The sequence below is a fragment of the Ovis aries genome, chromosome 1 (assembly GCF_016772045.2).
Source record: "Ovis aries strain OAR_USU_Benz2616 breed Rambouillet chromosome 1, ARS-UI_Ramb_v3.0, whole genome shotgun sequence".
Taxonomy (NCBI): Eukaryota; Metazoa; Chordata; class Mammalia; order Artiodactyla; family Bovidae; genus Ovis; species Ovis aries.
This window is the reverse complement of record NC_056054.1, coordinates 158,366,377-158,393,543: the sequence shown is the minus strand read 5'-3', so window position 1 is coordinate 158,393,543 and position 27,167 is coordinate 158,366,377. Positions and strand designations below refer to the sequence as shown.

Below are 27,167 nucleotides of genomic sequence, written 5' to 3'. Positions count from 1 at the left end.
GAAAATTTCTATCGAATACAATTTTTTTTTTTTTTAGCTCTGAGAAAGATTCAGTGAATACAAAGTTAGCATTAAATGGTTATTTCCTCTTTTGCAATTTTTTAAAATAATTTGAATCAATTTATTTATTTATGTGGGTGTGTGTGTGTTTACTTGCTAAGTCATATCCAAACTTTTGCAACCTCATGGACTATAACCCACCAGGCTCCTCTGTCAAAGGGATTCTCCAGGCAAGCATACTGGAATGGGTTGCTATTTCCTTCTTCAGGGGATCCTCCCAACCCAGAGACTGAACTTGCATCTCCTGCATCAGTAGGCAGATTCTTTACCACTGAGCCATCAGGTAAGCCCTCAATTTTTATTTTTTAACTAAAGTATAGTTGACTGGTAATGGTTCATGTGTACATACATACACACACACACACACATACTGCAAAAAGGCAAAATGGTTGTCTGAGAAGGCCTTACAAATAGCTGAAAAAAGAAGAGAAGCTAAAGGCAAAGGAGAAAAGGGAAGATATACCATTTGAATGCAGAGTTCCAAAGAATAGCAAGAAGAGATAAGAAAGCCTTCCTCAGTGATCAGTGCAAAGAAAAAGAGGAAAACAATAGAATGGGAAACACTAGAGATCTCTTCAAGAAAATTAGAACACCAAGGGAACATTTCATGCAAAGATGGACTTGATAAAGGACAGAAATGGTATGGACCTAACAGAAACAGAAGATATTAAGAAGAGGTGGCAAGAATACACAGAAGAACTATACAAAAAAGATCTTCGAGACAAAGATAATCACAATGGTGTGATCACTCACTTAGAGCCAGACGTCCTGGAATGTGAAGTCAAGTGGGCCTTAGAAAGCATCACTATGAACAAAGCTAGTGGAGGTGATGGAATTCCAGTTGAGCTGTTTCAAATCCTGAAAGATGATGCTGTGAAAGTACTGCGCTCCATATGCCAGCAAATTTGGAAAACTCAGCAGCGGCCCCAAGACTGAAAAAGGTAAGTTTTCATTCCAATCCCAAAGAAAGGAAATGCAAAAGAATGTTCAAACTACCACACAATTGCACACATCTCACATGCTAGCAAATTAATGCTCAAAATTCTCCAAGCCAGCTTCAACAGTACGTGAACCGTGAACTTCCTGATGTTCAAGCAGGTTTTAGAAAAGGCAGAGAAACCAGAGATCAAATTGTCAACATCCTCTGGATCATTGAAAAACCAAGAGAGTTCCAGAAAAACATCTATTTCTGGTTTATTGACTATGCAAAAGCTTTTAATTGTGTAGATCACAAATATATGTGGAAAATTCTTAAAGAGCAGACCACCTGATCTGCCTCCTGAGAAATCTGTATGCAGGTCAAGAAGCAACAGTTAGAACCGAACATGGAACAACAGACTGGTTCCAAATCAGGACAGGAATATATCAAGGCGGTATATTGTCACCTTGCTTATTTAATTTTTATGCAGAGTACATCATGAGAAACACTGGGCTGGATGAAGCACAAGCTGGAATCAAGATTGCCAGAAGAAATAACCATAACCTCAGATATGCAGATGACACCACCCTTATGGCAGAAAGTGAAGAGGAATTAAAGAACCTCTTGATGAAAATGAAAGAGGAGAGTGAAAAAGCTGGCTTAAAACTCAACATTCAGAAAACTAAGATCATGGCATTTGTTCCCATCACTTCATGGCAAATAGAAGGGGAAACAGTGGAAATAGTGGCAGACTTTATTTTGGGGGTTCCAAAATCACTGCAGATGGTGACTGAAGCAATGAAATTAAAAGATGCTTGCTCCTTGGAAGAAAAGCTATGACCAACCTAGACAGCATACTAAAAAGCAGAGATGTTACCTTTCCAACAAAATCCATCTAGTCAAACTATGGTTTTTCCAGTAGTCATGTATGGGTATGAGAGTTGGACTATAAAGAAAGCTGAGAGCCGAAGAATTGATGCTTTTAAACTGTGATGTTGGAGAAGACTCTTGAGAGTCCTTTGGACTGCAAGGAGATCCAACCAGTCCATTCTAAAGAAGATCAGCCCTGATGTTCTTTGGAAGGACTGATGCTAAAGCTGAAACTCCAGGACTTTGGCCACCTCATGCGAAGAGTTGACTCACTGGAAAAGACTCTGATGCTGGGAGGGATTGGGGGCAGGAGGAGAAGGGGACAAAAGAGGATGAGATGGCTGGATGGCATCACTGACTCAAAGGACATGAATTTGAGCAAACTCTGGGAGTAGGTGACGAACAGGGAGGTATATACATATATATATATATATATATATATATATATGTCTCTGTGTGTATGGATTCTTTTTCACATTCCTTTTCTATTATAGGTTATTTCAAGATGTTGTGTATAGTTCTCATACCATATACTTTGTTAACGTTAAATACTTTAGTTAATACCATGTTTTCTTCTCTGGCTGGTTATTTCTGTTCTTATGAGCACTTTTTAGAAGTCAGCAGGAAAAGAGTAACCATAATTCTCTAGACACAAGTCTGCTTTATTCACTGTAATTGTATTAACGATCAGAAATGAAAATGGGATGAGATTTCAATAGATCCTAGAAGCCCCCAGACTGTCTCCATTTGCTCATTTTCCCTACAGTTGTGACTTTAAGCTCACATAAAGGTTCTGAATAACTGTCAGGACAATACATGGCTCTGCTTTTGTTCAGCTTATTGTTCATGCTGCAGATACGTAATATGCCTCCATACCAGGGTGTGATGGCTGAAAGGCATCATTAATGTGTTAAATGATGTGGAAGGCTTCAGGCACACTAGGACACATCATGGCAGAATGATATTCCCAGATGCACAGGTCTCTGCCTTGATTTCAAATCAGAAAGAGAAGCTAAGTTACCACACAAGCAAAATGCACAATGGAAATTACAATGCATATATTCACTTGTTATCTCTGGGCTCGATTCAGACCTCACTTGTTTGTTGTGAGAAATAAAAGGTAAGGCTTCAATTCTTAGGGTTTATTAATCACACACATGAAGCAACAAGAGGAGGATTCATCAGAGTTCATTACTGGAATCTTATTTCCTCTACTTAGTAGCTGATTTTCAGTATATTTTGACTTTCTAATTTACTATACTGATGCTATATAACACCTTCCTTCATGCTCAGACAGAAGGCATGTAGATGGTCTGATATCTCCTTCCAGGGTACATAACTGCATGGCCAAATACATTTCTATAGAGGCTATATTCTATAGAGGCCATACTTTAATAGCAGATCCAAGCTGTAAGCTTTTTCCACTTTTATTTTGAAATGTTTGCTTCTTCAGCACTTCTAAAGCCTGCTAAGCTGTCTTTGACACCAGATATTCCTCTGTCATATCTATAAATGCTTCTTCTAAATCCCAATAGAACAACAACGTGGACAGTGGAAGTAAACTCCAGAATAAAGAAGATTTTAAAATATCTGCTTTATCAACAAATAAAAATTTGACTAGCTTCTAAATGTAGCCAAAGTGCTCATTTCTGAAATGTGCATTATTTATTTAAGATATATTAAACTATTTCTCTTATTCCTAGGTGCTGTTACCTTGTTCTGTGAAATAGCAGGTAACAAACATATAAGCTAGTAAGCTTTAAAGACCTTTAAAGGAAGTAAGCTGATATGTGTGCTTAAAGGTCAAAAAATGTATTGGCTGATTTAAATTGTACCAGTAACAAAAGTTCTAAACTATAGTCCTAGAATCACAAAAAGTAAATAAAACAGAAAATTTATGAGTGGATTTCCAGCTCAATCCCTTTATATGATGGATAGTCATTTTTAACTGGAAAAAAAAAAAAAGACATTTGCCTTTGATCATTAAATTAAGTGGGCTTCCCTGGTGTCTCAGATAGTAAAGAATCGGCCTGCAATGCAGGAGACCTAGGTTTGATCCCTAGTTTGGCAAGATCCCCTGGAGAAGGAAACGGAATTCTACTCTAGTATTCTTGTCTGGAAAATCCCCATGGACAAAGGAGTCTGACAAGCTACAGGCCCTGGCATCACAAAGAGTCGGACCGACAGAGTGACCTCAGACATGCAGATGACACCACCCTTCTGGCCGAAAGCAAAGAAGAACGAAAGAGCCTTTCGATGAAAGTAAAAGAGGAGAGCGAAAAAGTTGGCCGAAAACTCAACCTTCAGAAAACTAAGATCATGTCATCTGGTCCCATCACTTCATGGCAAATAGATGGGGAAACAGTGGAAACAGTGACAGGCTTTATATTTTGGGGCTCCAGAATCACTGCAGATGGTGACTGCAGCCATGAAATTAAAAGACACTTGCTCTTGGAAGAAAAGTTATGACCAACCTAGACAGCATGTTAAAAAGCAGAGACATTATTTTGCCAGAAAATATCCATCCAGTCAAAGCTACAGTTTCTCTAGTAGTCATATATGGATGTGAGAGTTGGGACTATAAAGAAAGCTGAGCGCCGAAGAATTAATGCTTTTGAAGTGTGGTGTTGAAGACTCTTGATAGTCCCTTGGACTGCAAGGAGATCAAACCAGTCCATTCCAAAGGCAATCAAACCTGAATGTTCATTGGAAGGACTGATGTTGAAGCTTGAAACTCCAATGCTTTGGCCACCTGATGTGAAGAACTGACCCACTGGAAAAGACCCTGATTCTGGGAACAATTGAAGGCAGGAGGTGAAGCGGATGACAGAGGATAAGATAGTTGGATGGTATCACCGACTTGATGGACATGAGTTTGAGTAAGCTCCAGGAGTTGGTGATGTTCAGGAAGGCCTGGGGTGCTGCAGTCCATGGGGTTGCAAAAGATTCAGACATGACTGAGTGATTGAACTGAACTGAGTGACTAAGCACATTAAGTGGATGATAGAGGCTATTCTGTTTTGAGCCAAGGCTAAGAATTTTTTCCTTTCATCAGGAAGTTTCTTAGATGCTACCCTTCTTTACATAAAGTAATGGTCCTTTAACAGGAAATTTAAATAAAATTAAGTCAACCCTTCTGTTTTTTAATAATATTGTTTACCAGTCAATTTTCACTGGGGTGGCAACAATGAAACTCCTAGAGAGACATCAAGCACCTGAAAAAGTCCTACCCATAAGTATTGATTCCTTTTCCCATCTTATTTTTTGTATCTGGCTTAATTTACAGAAAATGGCTAATTTATTCATTACTGTAGATAAGAACTATGTTATAGATAGAAACTGAAGGTAAACAAAACATCAGTTTATTTTTGCCAAAGCAACATCATGGAAGAACCAACAAAAATTGATTAATATCTGCAGATAAGATCATGATATGGATGGATATGAATGTTCTGATTTTTGACAAATTTATTGAGGTTATTACTCTAGGAAGTTCACAGTGAAGTATTTAGGAGTAAAGGGGCATGATATCTGCAATCTACCCTCAAGTGGATTAGAAATAAGTATCTGTTTACACGGAAGGTGATGGGGGGAGAGTATGATAGAGCAAATGTAGTAAAATATTAATTTTTAGGAAATCTGGCTTAAGGTACTGATTCCCAACCTTTTTGGCACCAGAGACCAGTTTCATGGAAGACAATTTTTCCCTGTTCTTTTTAAAATTAAGCTTCTTAAAACAGATTGAATGAGGTTACTCTTCACTCATAATATGTTTCCATTCACTATCTCACTACCTACATACCAGTTGCTGGGCCTTCATTGCATATTCAACCTGATATCCTTTTATCCTTTAACAAGATCTATCTCCTCGTCTCAGTCTAGACTTCCTACTACCCAGGAAACTCAATTCCAATATATATATGCTGCTATGTCATTTTAGTCATGTCCAACTCTGTGCGACCCCATAGACGGCAGCCCACCAGGCTCCCCCGTCCCTGGGATTCTCCAGGCAAGAACACTGGAGTAGGTTGCCATTTCCTTCTCCAGTGCATGAAAGTGAAAAGTGAAAGTGAAGTCGCTCAGTTGTGTTGACTCTTAGCGACCCCATGGACTGCAGTCTTCCAGGCTCCTCCATCCATGGGATTTTCCAGGCAGGAGTACTGGAGTGGGGTGCCATTGCCTTCTCCGCCAATATATATATATATACATGTCCTTTATTTGATTTACTTCTATTTTTCAAAGTATATCTAAATTGTTTTCTCCAAAATTTTCCTAAAATCCTTTAATCACCACTTGTTAACTCATTTCATTATATAGTATCTTCTGCATTGAAATATACTTGTTGATCCATTAACCCTGTTTATAAATTGCTCAGTGGAGAGAGGTTGCTGAGCAACACGATATTCTGATTTTAATTAACACAGTTAAGTCAAATTCCCTTTTATTTTGGAATCTCAAAATAATTAAAGGAGGACTATTATATTTCATGGTATTGTTTATTTATAAACATTATGACAAAGAACCTTAAAATCTTACACTAAGTGTGGAGAAAAGTATGAATATCCAAAACAATTCAAAGAAAAAATCAGTAGCATGTGAGTGCTTCTTAAATGTTAAATGTAGAAGATGAACCAAAGATGACACTTGAAAAAGTGTTAGAAACTGGTAAACTGAGGAAAATGGCAGTCCCATTAACAGAGCAAAAAAAAAATTAAGGCGAGAGAGTGGTTTGAGATTCAATGTTTTCATTGTTGGATGGTGGACATTTCCGGTAATCAATCACTCATTCATCAATAAACATTTGAGTGAACACAAGGCGATCGAAGGCCCTGTCTGAAGTCTGAGAATCACGAATGTGAATATGAGGAAAGGCCCAAGGCATGTGCGCTCAGTCGTGTCCAACACTTTGCGACCACATGGACCGTAGCCAGCCAGGCTCCTCTGTTCATGGAATTTCTCAGGCAAGAATACTGGAGTGGGTTGCCATTTCCTTCTCCAGGGAATCTTCCTGACCCAGGGCTTGAACTCACGTCTTTTGCGTATCCTGCACTGGCAAGCACATTCTTTACCAGCTGAGCCACCAGGAAATCCCAAGACAAAGTCCAGGCCTTTATGAAATCCACACTTTTCCTAACAATTGCATTCACTTTAACAGAAAGATGTAAATAGGAAATTATAACTGATTCTCAGGAAGGCACTTTTGTAGAGTGAGGACAGAAACCAGACTGGACTCTGAATGAGAGAACAAAACAGAAGAAAATATCTAAACTTAGTTTGAAAAATAGGAGAAAATAGGATAAAATCACGAAGAGGAAAACAATTTGGAATGCGCACCCGTGTGTGTAGGTGTGTGTTTGAGTGTGTGTTTATTGTTGTTGCAGATGCTTATGGAATTATTGGTATCTTCCTCTAAGATGAAAAAGACTTGTGCAACATAAAAGGCAAAGACAAACAGCCAGAAGAATGTTTGTCTACGATGTTAGCAGGGGAAGTGATTTGCTTGAGAGGATACTCTTTAGAATCAGAAGTCAATGGGAGTTAGTGCGTAGCAACAGGAGGGATAAGATTTAGAAAAGCCAGTAAGATAGCATTTTCTTTTCCCTCTTAAACTTTATGGTCTTAGTAAGTTAGGCAGTGTAAGGTGAAAAACACACTCCTGTGTGTCTCTTGCACACAATACTTCACTTGTGGCTACTGAATGTGTGGGGATTTTCTCCACACCAAGCAATCTTGCAACACCAGTTTGGTGTCCTACGATTTAATTCAATTCTGACACTAAATACCTGGAGTTTGCATCAAATTTCACGGGTTAAGGGCTCTAGTCCCTCAAGACCTCCCCAAACCCCCTTCCAGATACTAATCTCAAGTCTAGGTTTTATTGTGCCTTTAGCCCACCAGGTATAAATCAGAGGTTTCCACAACCTGCTATTAATGTTCAATTAATTTACTAGAGCAGCTCACAGAAATTAGGAAAACATTTTACCTACTAGTTTATACTTTATTATATAAAAGAATAACTTGGGAAACACCAGATGAAGAGATGAACAGGGCAAGGTACTGGGCAGAGAATTTCAAATTTTTCTCCAGACACATTACCTAATAACACATCTACCCAGAAACTCTCTGTATCATGTCCTTTGAGTTTTTAAGAAGGCTTCATTACATAGGCATGATTGAGTTCCTCATTGACCAGTGATGACTAAACTCTATTTCTGGCCCTCCCTTGGACTGCAACAGAGAGAAAACCAGTCAATCCTAAAGGAAATCAACACTGAGTATTCATTGGAAGGACTGATGCTGCAGCTGAAGCTCCAATACTTTGGCCACCTGATGCGAAGAGCCAACTTATTAGAAAAGATCTCACTCCTGGGAAAGACTGAAGGCAAAAGGAGAAGAGGGAGGCAGAGGATGAGATGGTCAGGTAGCATCACTGACTCAATGGATATGAATTTGAACAAACTCTGGGAGATGGTGGAGGACAGAGGAGCCAGCATGTTACAGTTCATGGGGTGTGACAGTCCAAAGACTTGGACATGACCTAGCAACTGAACAACAACAAGACTCTCCACCCTCCTCAGAGGCAAAGTTGAGGAGTGGAGTGGCTAGAAGTTCCAACTCTCTAATCACATGGTCAGTTCCCCTGGCAAATAGCCACCATCCTTAGGGGCTTTCCAAAGTGAACTTCCTAATTTCACCTTATTAAGGTAAACTCAACTATGACTGAAAGGGGTTTTTAATGTATAACAAAATACCCTTTATTGCTCTTATCACTTAGGAAATTCCCTGACTTTTAGGAGTTCTGTGCCATAAACTGGGACCAAGAACAAATATATATTTCTTGCTATAAATCACAATGTCTCAGAGGGAAAATCATCTGTGTAGAATGAGGGAGTAAGGGATAAGGTTAAATTTGGGGAAGAGTGGAGATGATAAAGAAGATCTGTTGCAGAATAACCCTAAGAAACTCTGTGATAAGTGACTGAGAAGCAAAGACTAAATTTATTGTAGGTGGCATAGGTCATGGCAGATTTTCCTAGGAAAGTCCCCCTCTGTCTCAGACAGCATTCCTTTTTGTAGCTATATGGTATGAATCATAGAATGACAGAAAGAACATGAGAATGAAGTTGAAACTGGAGTTGGATTTGGGAGCCTTAAGTAGAAGTTTGATAATTTGATTAAAAATTGAAAAAGCTTCTTGGATCTCAGTTTTTAAAAAAAGGGTAAGGTGGATCTCAAAACTTGAAAGCCAGTATATTCTCTTTAGTGTCCCTTCTTCTTGTCTGAGATTGTTACGTGCTATAGGATAGTGGGGAAAGGGCAGATTCTATGATGCAAGTTGAGAATAAACAGACAAATATTCCACTAGTGGAATGACTTTTCCAGAACTGAAAGGTAAACTTACTCATTCAAAGAAATAAACAAGAAGTAGCAATTTACCCCAAGGTATAACTTTACAGGTTTTCGTTCTGAATCTGCAGTTCTTTCTGTACCTGTTTGAGTGATGGATTCATGGATATAATCTTTATGTAGAGACCGTGCTTTTTATCTCACTGACATACTTTGTGAAAGTATTAAGAGCTGGGAACTAACACTCGAATTTACAACATAATCCTCTACAGTTTAGAAGGTGCCTTATCGTGTGGTCATCACATGGCGTTTACAATGTAATCAAGAGAAAAATCAACCAATTCAATCTCACAAACTAAATTAAAAAAGACACATTCATGTTTCCCCTTTATAGCCATGTCAGAGATAGAGAGGATAGGAGGAATTTAAACACCAGGCATCATAGCTGTCATAGCCATATCTTTCTAGAGTTAGGGAGCTCATTTCTCAAGGCTACAAGTCCATTAACCTTCACAAGAGCAAAAATAAAGCAAAACAATGAAACACTTTGGAGAACTGGCATTGCTTCTAATCTTGCTTATATATCTCACCGTAGGGATTTAAAGATGGAACAAAGACCTCTTCTTCCCCAGGCACAAAAGTGACACAGACTCCCTGAAATAAATGTATCAAATGCCTCATGGTACATGTTGTAGACATATTTGTGATTTTTCTGAAAAATGAGAGTGGGGTTAGGAAAAGTAACCGATATCATTCCTGTTGAATCTTTGTCTTACCCAGTGATTTGCAACTGGGAGGGCCAAAGTATCAACCCCATTTATTTTTTAAAGTCTTGGTCTTCTCTTGGTTGCCACTTTACCTAGATTCATTCACTGTATATATCTGGAACTATTAGTTTCTTGATAAATGCATTGTCAGAAAGCCAGAGGTCAATGATAAGATAGGAAGCAAGGAGAGCTTGCTTGTTTTTATACATTTCTGTTTGACTTGGCAGATAATTATAATGCAGATTGATGCTCCTATTTTAAACAAGGTAGTAAATCAGAGTAAAATGTGAGATTCAGGAAAGCCATTTGCCACATAATTATAATTTCTTAAAATTCCTGCATTCAATGAATATGAGAAGCTGTAATCATGTGATACATAGCAACAACATTACTCATCTTTTTTTTTTTTTCTTTCATGGAAGACAGTTAAATAAACCTAAGTTACAAGTCTTTAAATATTATTAGTTACAAAGTTTAAATATCATTAACTGAAGCAAAACAAAAGCATATGTTGCTTGATCTGAGATCTACCTTCTAGTGGGAGAGATTACAGATTCAGTAAGGAAGATTAAATAATGATTAAGTGTACTTCATTAAAAAGTCATGTCTTTTCCACAAATAAACTTTATTTATCACCATGAGACAAGTAGTATTATAAGAATTTCATCAATATAGGAGACTAGAAAAAATGTGGGAACAAAAGAGGGGTTTAGAATCAGAAAGAGACACATTTAAGCATGGACTCTGCCAGGGGTTATATTCAAAACACATATCAACTGGCATGGCAGGGACATGGAGGCTTCAAGTTGGAAGAGCTCCAGCACAGGGATCTAGAGACCCCTCTGATGCCAGGATTTATCATTTTGATTGCTGGATTAAGGGAGAGGAAGAAGGGGGACCTGAGGTACTGATATAGAAATGCCTCTGATGCCAAGATGTATCCCTTGATTGCTAGACTATGGGAGAAGAAAATGGGGGACCTGATATATTGGGTTTAGGGGCCCTCTCAGGGTACTTGAGGAATTATCAAGCACAGTACATTTCTATGCTCACCTGCAGAAGTAACTGTACTTGCTTTTAACCAGTGTGGATATAAGTACACAATTTTATCAACCAGAAAAGTCATACTCATGCATACTTGCTGGATATTAATCCTGATGATATACTACTTTTGTACTTTGGTAGTTTAACTAAATTCCCTGAGTCAGACAAGTGAAAGAAAGTGATGAGTTCCCTGGCTAGTTATTTGGCTGCTCTAAGACCTCTTCTAGCTGATAAAATGCAGTCATCTTTCCTTTCTCTTTCCTTCTGACATTCAGTATTCATATCTTCAAAGCAAAGAACAAATTTTGCTTGAGAGCTGGGGGACTTCCATAATTTAAACCAAATGCAGAAAAGAAGCTGAGTTTACTTTCAATCCTAACTTCCAGCTCGGGGAGCATGCCCCTGGGAGCAGACATGAGGGTCTGTAGTTCCGGTTGAAGCATCCTCAGAGTGCCACCCTTTTCTTCCTTTTCTCCCTTTTTGGCTCCAATGTTTCTTTGCTTGCATAAAAATTATACAATAATATCTCTGAATTGAATTGCTTGAAATGTATCTCTAATTATGCTGTCTTATAGGAATAGTTATGCACAATAAATATCTATCAGCTTAATTTTGCATGAGCTTTGTTGATTTCATTTTATTCATTCATCCTAGTTATCACCTTTGAAAAATGATTGCCTTATTTTAAAGGGATATCACTGGTAAGTCTCTGTATACTCTGCAAACTGCAACACTTCGATATGTTTGAGAGAATCGCAACTAAAACCCCATCAACAGTTCTGGACACCAAACTGTTAAAAAAATAAATAAATAAATAAATCACAAAAAGAAGATTTAAAGAGTGATCAAAGATTTAAAGAGTAAATTTACAGGATTTACTAACTGTAAAGAAAAGAGAAATGTTGTGAATGTAAGGAAAAAGTGAGACATTTGTGTGCTTAATTTTTCCATTCTACATGAAAGGTTTATGATAGGGCAGTATAGCTTTTCTTTTTGATTAGGAAAAGATTGTCAGAGGAAAATATAGTTGGTGAAATCATCAAAAAAATGTATACCTGGAAATTTTTTATATCAATGATTAAAGCTGTTTTCCAGCAAGATCTCTTTTTACAAGTTTCTCCTCAAATTCTATATTTTTAATTTTAGGATACAAATTGTGCCTATTAAATAAAATGGATTTATTTTCTTCTTTTTAATTAATCAGAGAGTTTTAACTGTCTGAGCTATACTACTCAGAGCTTCTGGGGAGCATAAAATAACTGATCAACTATACACAGATAAAATTGTAACTAAGGTAAAGATATTTATAGCTTTAAATATCCTGTACATGCTTTTCCAAGCTTGAGCCAAAGTTCTGTGTAATTCTTGAAAATATGGAAATGTTGCAAGGAGCCCCACAAGAACTATCTCCAGAGCCCCAAATATTTAAAAAGCTTTCAAATTGTTAAGCAATGGATTAAACTAGTTTAAAATCATCTAACAAATATGATTTATTTTCACTCTAAAGAATGAAATGGAGCTAGTTAATGTACCATAACTGTCCAAAAGTGATAGAAGAAAATGTCCTTTTCACATCTTTTTTCACCTGCCCTTTCTTCCACTCTTTCCTGTTGAAACTGTTACTTGGCTCTGAGATGGCAAAAGAGGAAGCACCAAGCATGTACTCACCAGCCTGGTTAGTTGTGATGCTGACTGCAGCAAACTGTCTTGGTGGTGAGCTCAGCTCTGACACCCCGTTAATGGCATCGATCTCAAAGGTGTAGTTAGTGTGTGCCAGGAGGTCTGTCACTGTCACCGTGGTGTTGGTGAGTCCAAACTGTCGAGGGAGGAAGCGGACATTTGGACTGCACGGCTCACACTGTTTTACATTCCACCCACATTTTTTACATATGATGTTGAAGGTAACATCCTTCCGGCCTCCTGTGTCCAGGGGCCAACTCCAGTCCAGGATAACCGAGGTCTCGTTTATATTAGATATCACATTTCTCGGTGCAGACGGAGGTCCTGCAAAGTAGTTCAACAAAGATTAATGAGCCTCACATTGGTTTTCTACTACAAGGGAAATAGATAATTTACAATGGAACTGAAACAGGTAAATAACCTTCTTGTCTTTTATTTTATACTTTTAATTCGTCCTTAGAGGATCCAGGAGATTATAGACACATGGATTCCAGAGGACTGTCCTCCTCAGTCTATGAATGGGGGAGTTTGGACTCCAAGTTGAAGATGCATTCACAAAGTCCAAGGAAGGAATCTACCACTAAATTCAATGCCCTTGTGAATAGTTATGAAAACCTTAGTATTAGTTTTATAAATCTTGGTTCATTTTCCCTGTGACCTATGACCAACACATAACAAGAGGGAATAGAAGTAAAAACACAAATCCCATGCCTATAACTTCCCCTACCCTGTCAAAATAGTGCAAGATCTAAAGCAAGATATAGAATTTTTTTTTTCTTTATAGGGGTCCTGTTGTAGGAAGTGATTTAAAAACTAATTTATTCTGTATGATAAATGTTGCATTTGTGGTGAGCCAAGCATGGAGAGTGAAGCAGAGAAAGCTTTTAATTTGCACATGGATAACAGAAGGAAATGGGCCAAATGCTAAAAACAAAAAACCACAATAACAAGAAGGAAAAAGTAAAGAAAGCAAACATGGAGGCATGGGCTGCAGCAAAGCTACTCACGGGTACAAGCCATGGATGGAGGGTCTTTGTCTGCTCGGAAGTAATTATTTTCACACCTGCAGTTCACTGAACCATCTTCGTGAGTAGAACTGTGAGGTGGACACTTAGCACACTTCATATTACCATCTGAAGCCTTGTAGAAACCCGGTCGACAAGCTACAAACAAAATGACTCTTTTAAAATTCTGTGATAAATTTGAAAGTGCATCCTTGAAAATACATCACACAGATTTCAGGAGGCTAGGGTATGCATTTATCATGAATAAAATCCTTTTTTTTTTTTTCCTCCCAGAAATCACAGAAGCAAATAATGTGGCCCAATATAGTTTCTCCATGTATATGTTTGTATTTGCACCAAATGTTAAAAGTGGCGGGGGGGGACCCACAAGAGTTAGATTATTTTGGCACTAGAGTGTGATGAAATTTCCAGTTCATGTTTTCACAGCTTTACTTGGCATTGGACCATTTGTGGAGAAAATAAAGCAAAGCCATGTCATCATGCAGCCATTTCCTTTTTAAACATGATGCTGTGTGCATAGTCTCTCCTCTGCAGTTAGCACTGTGTTACATTCCCACTTGTTTTCCAAGCAGTTTATGTGTAAACAATTTTATTCTCACAAATTGTAAACTGAAGGAAGAAATCATGGCTTTGTCTATATTTTAAGGTTCTTATATACAGATCTCCTGAGCAATGACATTTTTGGTCTCTCTTGACAGTGTCATTCCTTAACTTCTCAGGTAATGGCCGAAGATAAAGATTTTAATATATTTCCTTATTTGTATCTCAAATACATAGGGAGGTATAATTTATGTTTAGACTAATGTACCTGTGAATATTTACTAGATTAAAGCTTTTTTAAATAATCATGTTATCTTTCTTCCTGGTAGTATCTCTGAATGATGTGTGTTTCTTTCTTTTTCTTTTTTTAGCTCAATGAATTGGTTACCAGACATTGATTTCAGCTGTCCATTTAGAATTTACCATTTATTTACAACTTTTGCAGAAATGTCTCCATTATAGTCTTTTGATTTAATCTGATATAAAATTTAAAATGTACTGTTTCCTTTGGTCCATTTTCATAATTACAGTGAGAACTGAAATCATAGAGAAAATCTTAACAAAAATCCCTTCACATTCCTCTGAAGAAGAAATTCAGTATCTTTAGCTTTAATTTCTTCTAGATTATCTTTGGAAGCCAGTAATTTCTTAAGTCTCTAAAACTCAGTTTCAAAGCTACACTGAGATTTGATGGCTTAAAGCATTTAGATAATAGACCCTATAGACTATCTTTATGATTGAATTCCAAATTGTTAATATCACTTCATATTGTGAATAAGAGGTTATTTACATTTAAATAAAACCTGTATGAATAAATCTTAACTTTTATAATCACTAAATGCATATTGAAAGATATATTAAACGCCGTATAATAGTGTATCTTCCTATTGAACACTTCTTGGGAGATAGCACTGCTGAGGAAAATACATTGACAAGGCAAAAAATTAGATTAACTTAAAATAATAGTCCTTGGGTAGAGAAGATCCCTTGGAGAGGAAATGGCAACCTACTCCAGTATTCTTGCTTGGAGAATCCCACGGACAGAGGAGCCTGGTGGGCTACAGTCCATGAGGTCAGACATGACTTAGCAATTAAACAACAAACAACAAAATGACAGTAATCATTAATCTAGTCTTACTGTTTTCAAATTCCTACTAAGAATGGCTGCTCTAGGATCATATTACATTAAATTGAGTAACTTTTGGTTCTATATTGAGAGCCACTCAATTTCTATTGCCTTAACCAAACTTGAGTGCGTGAAGTGAAAGTTGCTCAGTTGTGTCCAACCCTTTGCGACCCCATGGACTATACAGTCCATGGAATTCTCCAGGCCAGAACACTGGAGTGGGTAGCCGTTCCCTTCTCCAGGGGATCTTCCCAACCCAAGGATCAAACCCCGGTCTCCCACATTGCAGGCGGATTCTTTACGAGCTGAGCCACAGAAGAAGCCTTAACCAAACTTAGATTAGGATTATAAACTTTGAACATTGTCCTTAAACACTGATTAGGAAGGTCCCCTCATATCTTCCCCCTCATATTGCCTCAGGGGGAAATGATTTAAAGTCTAAACAAATTATGCATTTAACTTCTGGTTTCAATTTAGCTCATCACTGAAGTGCATTTGAATTTGCAAGAGGACATTGCTGAGTCTCTAAAAGATTAAGTTGCAGTGTTCCAAGTACTTTGTTATTTTGTTTGCTTGTAAATTTATCTCTTTGTTTTTGTTTGAGTCTTTTATGGCTTTACAACATTTAGCATAAAGGTATTCACTAAACACTCAATCATTTTTTGTTAATATTATAAATGGCTATGTATATGATACTTAAAGAAAAGACAAGACAGTCATCTAATCACTTCTTAGCTACAGCACCACAACACAGAATTTCTGGTAGTATTGAAAGTAAGTAAGTAAGTGTAGTCGTTCAGTCATGTCTAACTCTTTGCGACCCCATGGACTATAGCCCACCAGGCTCCTCTGCCCATGGGATTCTCCAGGCAAGAATACTGGAGTGGGTTGCCATTTCCTTCTCCAGGGGATCGTCCCAACCCAGGGATCGAACCTGGGTCTTCCACATCACAGGCAGATGCTTTACCCTCTGAGCCACCAGAGAAGCCCAGGTTCCTCTGTCCATGGAATTGTCCAGGCAAGAATACTGGGCCGGAGTGCCATTCCTTTCTCCAGGGGATATTCCCACCCCAGGGATGAAACCCAGGACTCCTGCATTGCAGGTAGTTGCTTTACCATCTGAGCCAGTGCAGTTTAATATATATCTGTCAGTCATCAACTTTTGTCCAGGCTCCTTCTTAGTTTTGAAGATACTAATGTCCCTAATTTTGTCCATCCCAAAAATGCTTTTGCTATGTGAAAGCAGGCAACAGAAATTTACAGAACGCAGGTAACCTGGAGCAAATATTTCATTCTGATTGAACTGTTGGAAGAAATACACAGAAGAAATCCTATTTGAGAAAGATGATGAAAAGACAGTAGGAGTTGGTCTCTAAGTAGCATGATTTAATACACAAATGGATCAACATGAAAAGATAAACTCTTAAGTAGAGGAACATGGTGGGCGCCGTTGGTTAGGTACTCAGTATCCCAATCCTGTTTCTCCTTGTTAATAGAATCCTGATTTTGTTCAGAACTGCATTCTGCCAAGTACTACTCCCTAACTCAGATTTCATTGCAAATTGGGGTGGATGGCCAAAGTTATGGCCAAAGAGATACAAACAGAACTCGGACGAAAGTTTTCAGTTTCTTTTCTAGCAAGATGATTCAGATGCACTGAAACCACCTAATCTACATTATTCTAATTTTAATTATGGGCATAATGGTTACAGGAGACACTAAGTTATAGGCCAAGTAACTTAGAGAGATGCATACACTGCTTTTGCTGACCAAGCAAGCACCAATCTCAAAATGTCTTATAATGTCTGAAAAGTAACACCCTATTTGTTGTCATTGTGGTCAAGTTCTCTTTTTCTTGCAGCAGAAAGCATGTGTAAACGATAAAAAAGACAAAGAGAAATCAGTTGAGATGTATTAATTACACAGAATCATAGCTTGCTGCTACTGCTGCTAAGTTGCTTCAGTCATGTCCGACTCTATGTGACCCCATGGATGGCAGCCCACCAGGCTCCCCCGTCCCTGGAATTCTCCAGGCAAGAACACTGGAGTGGGTTGCCATTTCCTTCTCCAATGCATGAAAGTGAAAAGTGAAAGGGAAGTCACTCAGTCGTGTCCGACTCTTAGTCACTCAGTCGTGTCCGACTCTTAGAGACCCCATGGACTGCAGCCTATGAGGCGCCTCCATCCATGGATTTTTCCAGGCAAGAGTACTGGAGTGGGGTGCCATTGCCTTCTCTGGAACCATAGCTTAATGGAACTAAAAAGATCCTAAGAAAGTACAATGGTCAGTCTCTGTGTTTTACATCTGAAAATCCAGGATGTTTGGTGAGATAGACTCTACTCTGCATCTTCTGGAACTTGGTAGCTACCTGGATTTAATAGGTGATAGGATTTAATCATCTATTTATGGATATTCATTGAATGATCACTCTATCCTGAGCACAAAGATAGGTTCTACAGTAACAACCTAAACATAGATATTTTTTCTCTTTATGAAGAACTTTCAAATGCACCATCTCAACTGAATCACACAACAGTTCTATTGAAATAATCAAAGTAGATATTAATCTTATTTTACAGAATAAACAAATGAAGGGCAAACAGAAATAATAGCATGCCCAAGATATAAAAGAAATTCAATGATAGTCTGAACAAGCAAGAGAAATCTGCTTTTAATTTTATGTAAATCACTCATTAAAGCAAATTATTTTCTGATCAATTTAGGCTGGTGGTATGACATTGAATAGTCATCTAAAAAGTTTAATGCAAAATATTTAGTTAAACAAATGCAGGTCTTTTGTCATATATTGTTAGTAAGACCTCATTTCAGAAAGGCTGATGTTCTCTTGTTCTCCAGGATTTTCTATCTAATTGAAGTGTAACATTACTATGGGCAGATGAGCAACTGCGCTTTTGATGAAAGGGCAGATGTTGACTGCCAACTTTAAGAACATGGTGACCCACAATATGTGGGAGGCATACAATTAAATTTTCCTTTTATTGGTACAAAAAGAATCTCTAAATCCTTCACTCAGGTTGTTCAGCAAATTTGAGAGTATGATTGAAAAGTTTATATTCACTAATAAAATTATTATGCTCGTAAGAACCATTATTTTTAAATATATAAGGGGAAATTCTTTATAAAATATACTTACTTCAAACTTTTTCCCTCCCTTGTAATAAATCAACTTGTGCTTGAATACCAATGTTTCTAATAAACCTTCTTCATTCTTAAATCCTCATGGAAAAATTTGAAATTACCTCTAAAGGGGATGAATACTTATGTTTTATTATCTTTGCTTATGGTAGGAAAAACAATGATTGCAATGTAAAAGTATCTCCTGTGTTCCTTGAATGTAAAATCGCTAATGCAACGATGTGCACATTTCTCCCATTATGTATAACTTTAGAAACTGAGAAGGTTCGGTATTCAAACAAATAAAACCCAGGTAAGAAGTGATGGGGATAGTTGTGGTTTAGTCACTAGGTTTTGTCTGATTCTTTGCAACCCCACAGACTGTAGCTCGCTAGGCTCTCTGTCCATGGGATTTCCGAGGCAAGAATACAGGAGCGGGTTGCCATTTCCTTCTCCAGGGGATCTTCCTAATCCAGGAAAGAACCTGTGTCTCTTGCATCGCAGGCGGATTCTTTACCACTGAGCCACCACATAGGAATAAGAAGTGGAAAGAATGAAGTAGATATGTTAATGTGTTTTATTTACCTTTCTTATTCAAAGGACATCTTGGTCAACTTATTACATAATATCGAAGAACAGAGTACACACACTAATGGTAAATTAATGGTAAAAAATTAATATGAATTCAGATTTATCCAATTTTAAGCTTTAAATTAAAAAAAATAAAAAAAATAAAAACTTCTGTGGTAGACTTAAGGCCTTCCCTGTGTTGGCCAGCTACTAAAGTAACACTTAACTGAAGTGGAAATACACATATTCAAAGCCTGCTGCCAAAATGACAGAAACCTGATTTACATTTTTCCTCAGATAACCCAGTAGTACATGTTCTTGTTAGGCAAACATGGGTAAAATTATTCATAGATTTCTGCCTCAGGGTGGTAAAAACCAGAGTGATTAAACAGTGTAAAATCTTTTAAGTTGAGGCAAACTGCTGACCTTTTTTTTTTTTCGTCCCAAAGATGTTTGATCTCCTTGTAATGGAAATTTTTGAACTAGGTAATTGTGGGCAGGAACCCTTGGCTTTGATGAAGCAAAGTAGGATGATCCATGAAGCTAAATTAGTCATTAAAAATGGGATGTAGCACCTCCTCAAATCCTACTGAATATCATGATGGATTTACCAGGAATCAGACTCGTTCACATAATGTTTGGATTTCATTTATTCACTTTCTAAAAACAAACATGTATTGATCTCCTAAGATGACCTAGATACCCTATTGTGTCCAGTCATAGTGATAAAATTCACAATCCTAGCTTTAAAGAGGAGACCTATTAATTCCATGCGGCACTATCGTTTTAGAAATGAGTCTTCTCACTTGAGAATTAAAGAGTGTAAGTGCTAAAACACTTTGCAACACAGCATTTTTAAGTTATTTTCACCAAGAAACTCCCTGATTTTATGCTTTTATATCCCAACACTTCAAGGTCTTTTCAGCAATCTTTCAGTAAGAACACTAGACTGGCAAAGAGGAAATGTAGGTTTTAATCTCGTCTTTTCTTCTCAATAGGTATTATCTCAAAGTTATTGACCAGGCATCTCCAAGACTGATGAGGTAGTTGGGATGGTCACTTCTTCTTCTAAAATAAGTTGGAAATTCCATCTTTAGTAATTTATTATCTGTTCCCAGTTAGACCCTGAGCAATACCTAGACAAGAGCAATTTCCTACTCATTTTACATGCCCAGTGTCTAGCGTATTGCCTCTCAGCTAGCTGCTGGTGAAATACATTTTTAAGTAAATAATTAACTTGTAAACGGTTGTCCTCTCTGGGCTTCAATTTCTTTAATTATCAAATGATGGGTATTAACTATCTTCTAAAAACTCTTCGGGCTTCCCTGGTGGCTCAGACGGTAAAGCGTCTGCCTGCAATGGGGGAGACCTGGGTTCGATTCCTGGGTCGGGAAGATCCCCCGGAGAAGGAAATGGCAATCCACTCCAGCACTCTTGCCTGGAAAATCCCATGGACGGAGGAACCTGATAGGCTACAGTCCGTGGGGTTGCAAAGAGTTGGACATGACTGAGCGACTTCACTTCACTAAAAACTCTTCAGGTGAGACACTTTAAAAAGTTAATACTTCACATACCAAAATTTGTAGGATTCCTAGAACTTCCCAGGTAGAAAAAAAGAAAAATATAATAAAGTGAAAGAGTTAATTCTTAGGTAGGTTAATAAGGATTCTGGGGTCCTCAAGGAGGGCCTGGAATGGGTCCAGGGCCATCAAGGAGGAGAAAGGGGTCTAAGGCTCTCTAGGAGGAGAAAAGGACAGACTTTTTTTCTACATTGCTTTGTCTTCGTCACATAAGATTTTCTTAAACTCTGAGTTGTTATAACAGTCTTTAACTTTCTTTAAGCCCAGAGCTAATGATTAGGCAACAAAACAACCAACTTGCTCGAGGGTATATTTTTCTTTAAGCTTTGTTCAGTTCAGTTGCTCAGTTGTGTCAAACTCTGTGTGACCCCTTAGACTGCAGCACGCCAGGCTTCCCTGTCCATCATCAACTAGCAGAGCTTACTAAAACTCATGTCCATTGAATCGGAGATGCCATCCAACCATCTCATCCTGTCATCCCCTTCTGCTGCTTTCAGTCTTTCCCAGCATCAGAGTCTTTACCAATGAGTAAGTTCTTCGCATAAGATGGCCAAAGTATTGGAGTTTCAGCTTCAGCAACAGTCCTTCCAGTGAATATTCAGGACTGATTTCCTTTAGGATTGACTGGTTGGATTTTGTTGCAGTCCAAGAGACTCTCAAGAGTCTTCTCCAACACCACGTTCAAAAGCATCAGTTCTTTCGGGCTTTGCTTTCTTTATAGTCTAACTCTCATATCCATATACAACTAGTGGAAAAACTAGCTTTGACTAGATGGACCTTTGTTGGCAAAGTAATGTCACTGCTTTATAATATGCTGTCTAGGTTGGCCATAGCTTTTCTTCCAAGGAACAGAGCAAGCGTCTTTTAATTTCATGGCTGCAGTCACCATCTGCAGTGATTTGGGAACCCCCCAAAATAAACTTTGTCACTGTTTCCATTGTTTCCCAATCTATTTGTCATGAAGTGATGGGATCAGATACCATGATCTTAGTTCTCTTTTCAAATCCTGTGGCCACTGCTGAGTTTTCCAAATTTGCTGGCATATTGAGTGCAGCACGTTCACAGCATTATCTTGTAGGCTTTGAAATAGGTCAACTGGAATTCCATCACCTCCACTAGTTTTGTTCATAGTGATGCTTCCTAAGGCCCATTTGACTTCAGACTGCAGGATGTCTGGCTCTAGGTGAGTGATCACACCATTGTGATTTTCTGGATCATTAAGATCTTTTTTGTACAGTTCTTCTGTGTATTCTTGCCACCTCTTAATATCTTCTGCTTCTTTCAGGTCTGTACTATTTCTGTTCTTTATCGTGCCCATCTTTGCATGAAAATTTCCCTTGGTATCTCTGATTTTCTTGAAGAGATCTCTAGTCTTTCCCATTCTACTATTTTCCTCTATTTCTTTGCATTGTACACTGAGGAAGGCTTTCTTATCTCTCCTTGCTTTTCTTCAGTTGCATTCAAATGGATACATCTTTCCTTTTCTCCTTTGCCTATCGCTCCTTTTCTTTTCTCAGCTGTTTGTTAGGCCTCCTCAGACAACCATTTTGCCTTTTGCATTTCTTTTTCTTGAGTATGGTCTTTATCACTGCTTCTTGTACAATGTCATGAATCTCCATCCATGGTTCTTCAGGCACTCTATCAGACCTAATCCCTTGAATCTATCTGTTACTTCCACTGTATAATTATAAGGGATTTGATTTAGGTCATACCTGAATGGTCTAGTGGTTTTCCCTACTTTCTTCAATTTGAGTCTGAATTTGGCAATAAGGAGTTCATGATCTGAGCCTCGGTCAGCTCCCAGTCTTGTTTTTACTGACTCTATAGAGCTTCTCCATCTTCGGCTACAAAGAATATAATTAATCTGATTTCGGTGTTGACCATCTGGTGATGTCCATGTATAGAGTCTTCTCTTGTGTTGTTAGAAAAGGGTGTTTGCTATGACCAGTGTGTTCCTTGGCAAAACTCTACTAGCCTTTGCCTTGCTTCATTTTGTAGTCCAACACCAAATTTGCCTGTTACTCCAGGTTTTTCTTGACTTCCTACTTTTGCATTCCAGTCCCCTATGATGAAAAGGACATCTTTTAGGGTGTTAGTTCTAGAAGGTCTTGTAGGTCTTCATAGAACCATTCAACTTCAGCTTCTTCAGCATTACTGGTTAGGGCATAGACTTGCATTACTGTGATATTGAATGGTTTGCCTTGGAAACGAACAAAGATCATTCTGTTGTTTTTGAGATTGCATCCAAGTATTGCATTGTGGACTCTTGTTTAAGCTCTGTACTAATGATTATATAATAACAATGCATCTTGCTACAGGACATGTTTCTCCTTCTTAACAAGAACCTTCTGGCTAGTCTCACTCATCTCGCATGCTAGCAAAGTAATGCTCAAAATTCTTGAAGCCAGGCTTCAACAGTATATGAACTGTGAACTTCCAGATGTTCAAGCTTGTTTTAGAAAAGGCAGAGGAACCAGAGATCAAATTGCCAACATCTGCTGGATCATGGAAAAAGCAAGAGAGTTCCAGAAAAACATCTATTTCTGCTTTATTGACTATACCAAAGCCTTTGACTGTGTGGATCACCACAAACTGGAAAATTCTGAAAGAGATGGGAATATCACAACACCTGACCTGCCTCCTGAGAAATCTGTATGCAGGTCAGTAAGCAACAGTTAGAACTGGACGTGGAACAACAGACTGGTTCCATATAGGGAAAGGAGTACCTCAAGGCTGTATATTGTCACCCTGCTTATTTAACTTATATGCAGAGTACATCATGAGAAACGCTGGACTGGAAGAAGCACAAGCTGGAATTAAGATTGTCAGGAGAAATATAAATAACTTCAGATATGCAGATGATACCACCCTTATGGCAGAAAGCGAAGAACTAAAGAGTCTCTTGATGAAAGTGAAAGAGGAGAGTGAAAAAGTTGGCCTAAAGCTCAACATTCTGAAAACTAAGATCATGGCATTTGTTTCCATGACTTCATAGCAAATAGATGGGGAAACAGTGACAGACTTTATTTTTCGGGGTTCCAAAATCACTGCAGATGGTCACTGTAGCCCTGAAATTAAAAGACGCTTACTCCTTGGAAGAAAAATTATGACCAACCTAGACAGGATATTAAAAAGCAGAGACATTACTTTGAAAACAAGTGTCCATCTAGTCAAGGCTATGATTTTTCCCGTAATTATGTGTGGACGTGAGAGTTAGACCATAAAGAAAGTTGAGCGCCAAAGAATTGATGCCTTTGAACTGTGGTGTTGAAGAAGGCTCTTGAGAGTCCCTGGGGCTACAAGGAGATCTAACCAGTCCATCCTAAAGAAGATCAGTCCTGAATATTCACTGAAAGGACTGATGTTGAAGCTAAAGTTCCACACCTTTGGCCACCTGAGGCAAAGGAGTGACTCATTTGAAAAGACCCTGATGCTGGGAAGGATTGAAGGCGAAAGGAGAGGGGATGACAGAGGGTGAGATGGTTGGATGGCATCACCGACTCAGTGGACATGAGTTTGAGTAAACTCCAGGAGTTGGTGCTGTGTGACAGAAAGGCCTGGCGTGCTGCAGTTCATGGGGTTGCAAAGAGTGGGACACAACTGAGTGACTGAAATGAACTGAACTGATTAATCTTATCTTGAAACATATGTTGTGGGAATGGGTCTGGTAAGACCTTTCTATTGTTCTAATCTTGTTCATTTAAGATGTATATTGCGAGTGGGTCAGGTAAAATTATAAAAGTTCTTGATTAGACTAGCCAGTGGGGCACTCTCCATTCCCCTCCTGTATCTATGTCAGAAGCTCTCTCTGGTCCTTTTCCACTGTAATAAAATTTCTATCACACAAAAGCTCTGGGTGATTAAGCTTAGTCCCTGATCCCAAAGCTAAATCTTCTTCAGTCACTATAAGCTTTCAAAAAGTATCTTCACTTTCATTCCTGCTTTAAGTATTAAAATTAGCTATTGAAGTTACAAAAATCACATAGGGCAACAGGATATAAAAGATAGAGGTTCTTTTCTGGTTTAAAAGAAATAATTTTGAATCAAGAAATGACAGGTTTTTGCCCTGAAAGTGTTTTATCTGTATCAGAGTATTATGTATTCAAAGAGCATGTGGATTTCATGATTAGATAGATTGAAAGATAAATTCACTGCCAAGTAAACAATTCCCTGTTATTATATTTTAATCTTACTCAATAGCATAATAAAACTACATTTCATTATATTCTTCCTCTTATGTATATTTTAGATTGAGTAGAATATTAAGAAGCTGGGAAATTTTATACGAATACATTTAAATTAAAACATTGATATTAATTATTTTTAATTTTTTAAAATGTAAGAAGATGTGATTTTTTTCTCTTTTAACAGTAAATAAAACTAGCATGATATTGGAAATACAGTTTAAAAGAGATATTTTCTTTCTATTGATCTGCAGTGAGGTTTTATTTGACTTTTTCTTGTTAATCTAGCTTTTAGTTCCTCTGTTATAAATGCCCAGATACTGAGAGTAAGCAAGTTTATTTACCAAGCAAATGCCAAAACTTACTGAAAAAACGAAAACAAAAACAAAACCCAGGATGGGTCACAGTGAAACAAAAATGATGTTCTTATCAAATGCTAATTTTCTATTGAGAAGCACTAAAACTATCAGTATAATAATAGAAGCCAAAGTAATATGAATTGTGATAGATGAATTAGAAATATTTTGGAAATCTGCTGATTCTGTATTTTTAAAGAGGCAATAGTAAAACAGGAACTGAATACTATGGGTCAGTAGCGGGGTAAAATAACAAACTACCAGCTTTGGAAAAGAATTTTTAAAAAGTGTGAAATAGGGAGTATTATGAGTACTAGCTATACAATGAATAATAATTATTTTAAAAAAACCTTCCAGATAGAATCTTGGCCTCATTCCCAAAGCACATAGCACACTTTCCCTCTAAGATGTAATTGATGGGTTTGAGTTATGCTGATACAGAGAATGGGTAAAGTTACATAGTGAAAGGAAAACAAATGCATTTAGTAAACCATGGTGGCTACTGTTGAAAGAAAGTAGCTTTTCAATTGCAAAGTGAATTTTGTCTGCAGTTGACTAATGTGGTTGACTTTTAAGAGAAAACATGGTCCTAATTAAGGGTTAAAAGGCTCATTTCAATTTGAATTAACTTTAAATTAAAAAATAAAGCTGTTGGTAAATAGGGTCCTTTTAGTATTCAGACCTGAGCTCTGTACACACAGGACTATATTATCAATTCCCAGCCATAAACACAAACTAATGACCAGAACCAACACTGACTAAACAGATGATTTCCTGGCCTTGCAATTCCAGGCCTGACAGGGTCTATTTGCCAGTACAAGGTCAAAGCAACTGTTTATTCCCAAAATGAGCTGCACTCCACAATCTTACAGGAACACTATTCTTTGCCATTTGAATAGAGGTACAATGCTTCGAGGCAAGGCGGAGGCATTTCAATACACTGGAAGTGGCTATGTTCAAGTCATTAAACCCTGCAATGTGCAGCATTTACAAAGTGATCAAGTGTTTCCTTCTTCTGTCCCCTCCACTGTTCAATAATAAAGCCTAAGGCAAAATGCCACCATACCATTAAACACAACAGAATCAATCACAATCTAGTGTGGCTCAGAGATGGCTTAGTAACAAGACTTTATTGTGTTTGTTGTTGTTCCATCAGATTTAGCAAGACAGGTGCCAGTAACACTGAAATATGTCCTGAATGCACGTTCACTGCAAAGAGAACGCGAGGAGACTCTGGTCCTAAGGGAGCTGTGTTTTATCAGCTTTTCAGTTGTCTTCTACTTACAAGGAAGAACTGTGTGCTTTAGGAGTAGCACTAGTTGAGTTTTTCTTTCTTATCAATGCCCAGAGAAAGAGACCCATTAATAAAATGTAGAAATTCATAGGAATATGTATGTTATGAGCAGGTACATTCTAAACACAGGGAGGGAGGGAGAGGGAAAGAGAGAGAGGGGAGACAGAGACAGACAGTGACAGAGGCAGAGAATGAAACAGAAAATCACTTTTATGGGATGTTACTGTGGTGAAAGTAAAATGCACAAATCTATATTCAGGATCCATTGAGAGACAGCTTGGAAAAGCTTTTCAGAATAGTGCCATACGTTTTCTTTAGAGCAGAACAGCATTGGAATGTCTAAGAAAACCATTCCTAGGAAAGGATTTTGGAGGAGATAAATCACTTCCTTGTCTAAATAAGCCCTACTATGGATTAGCATTTTCCAGGTTTCATTGGAATTAACAGCCAGAGCTTGAAGAGGTCAGCAGTCCAATATCCACCTTTAAAAGTCAATTTCGAAAGAACAGAATTGCCATCATAGATTTGTAGTCACCCAGATTAGGAGTTTGAGGTACAAGTCATGAAAACTTTTCGATGCTATTTCCAAAGATCTATTGTACAAGAAAGTACATAGAACAACTAAGGCTTCTGTATGTTTATCTACACAAAGATATATTAAAAAAAATT

At 37.9% G+C, this 27,167-nt stretch overlaps 1 protein-coding gene across 4 annotated transcripts in view; it reads right to left on the bottom strand.

The window, feature by feature from the left end:
- EPHA3 (EPH receptor A3) overlaps nucleotides 1–27,167 on the bottom strand; it is a 405,712-nt gene that overhangs the window by 126,018 nt on the left and 252,527 nt on the right. For all 4 annotated transcript variants that reach the window (XM_027979022.2, XM_060404088.1, XM_042230433.1 and 1 more), the window contains exons 4-5: nucleotides 13,695–13,850; nucleotides 12,676–13,011 (exon numbers count right to left, since the gene is read on the bottom strand). In XM_027979022.2, the coding sequence (XP_027834823.2) occupies nucleotides 12,676–13,011; nucleotides 13,695–13,850 (492 nt within the window). The remainder of the gene's footprint in view (nucleotides 1–12,675; nucleotides 13,012–13,694; nucleotides 13,851–27,167) is intronic.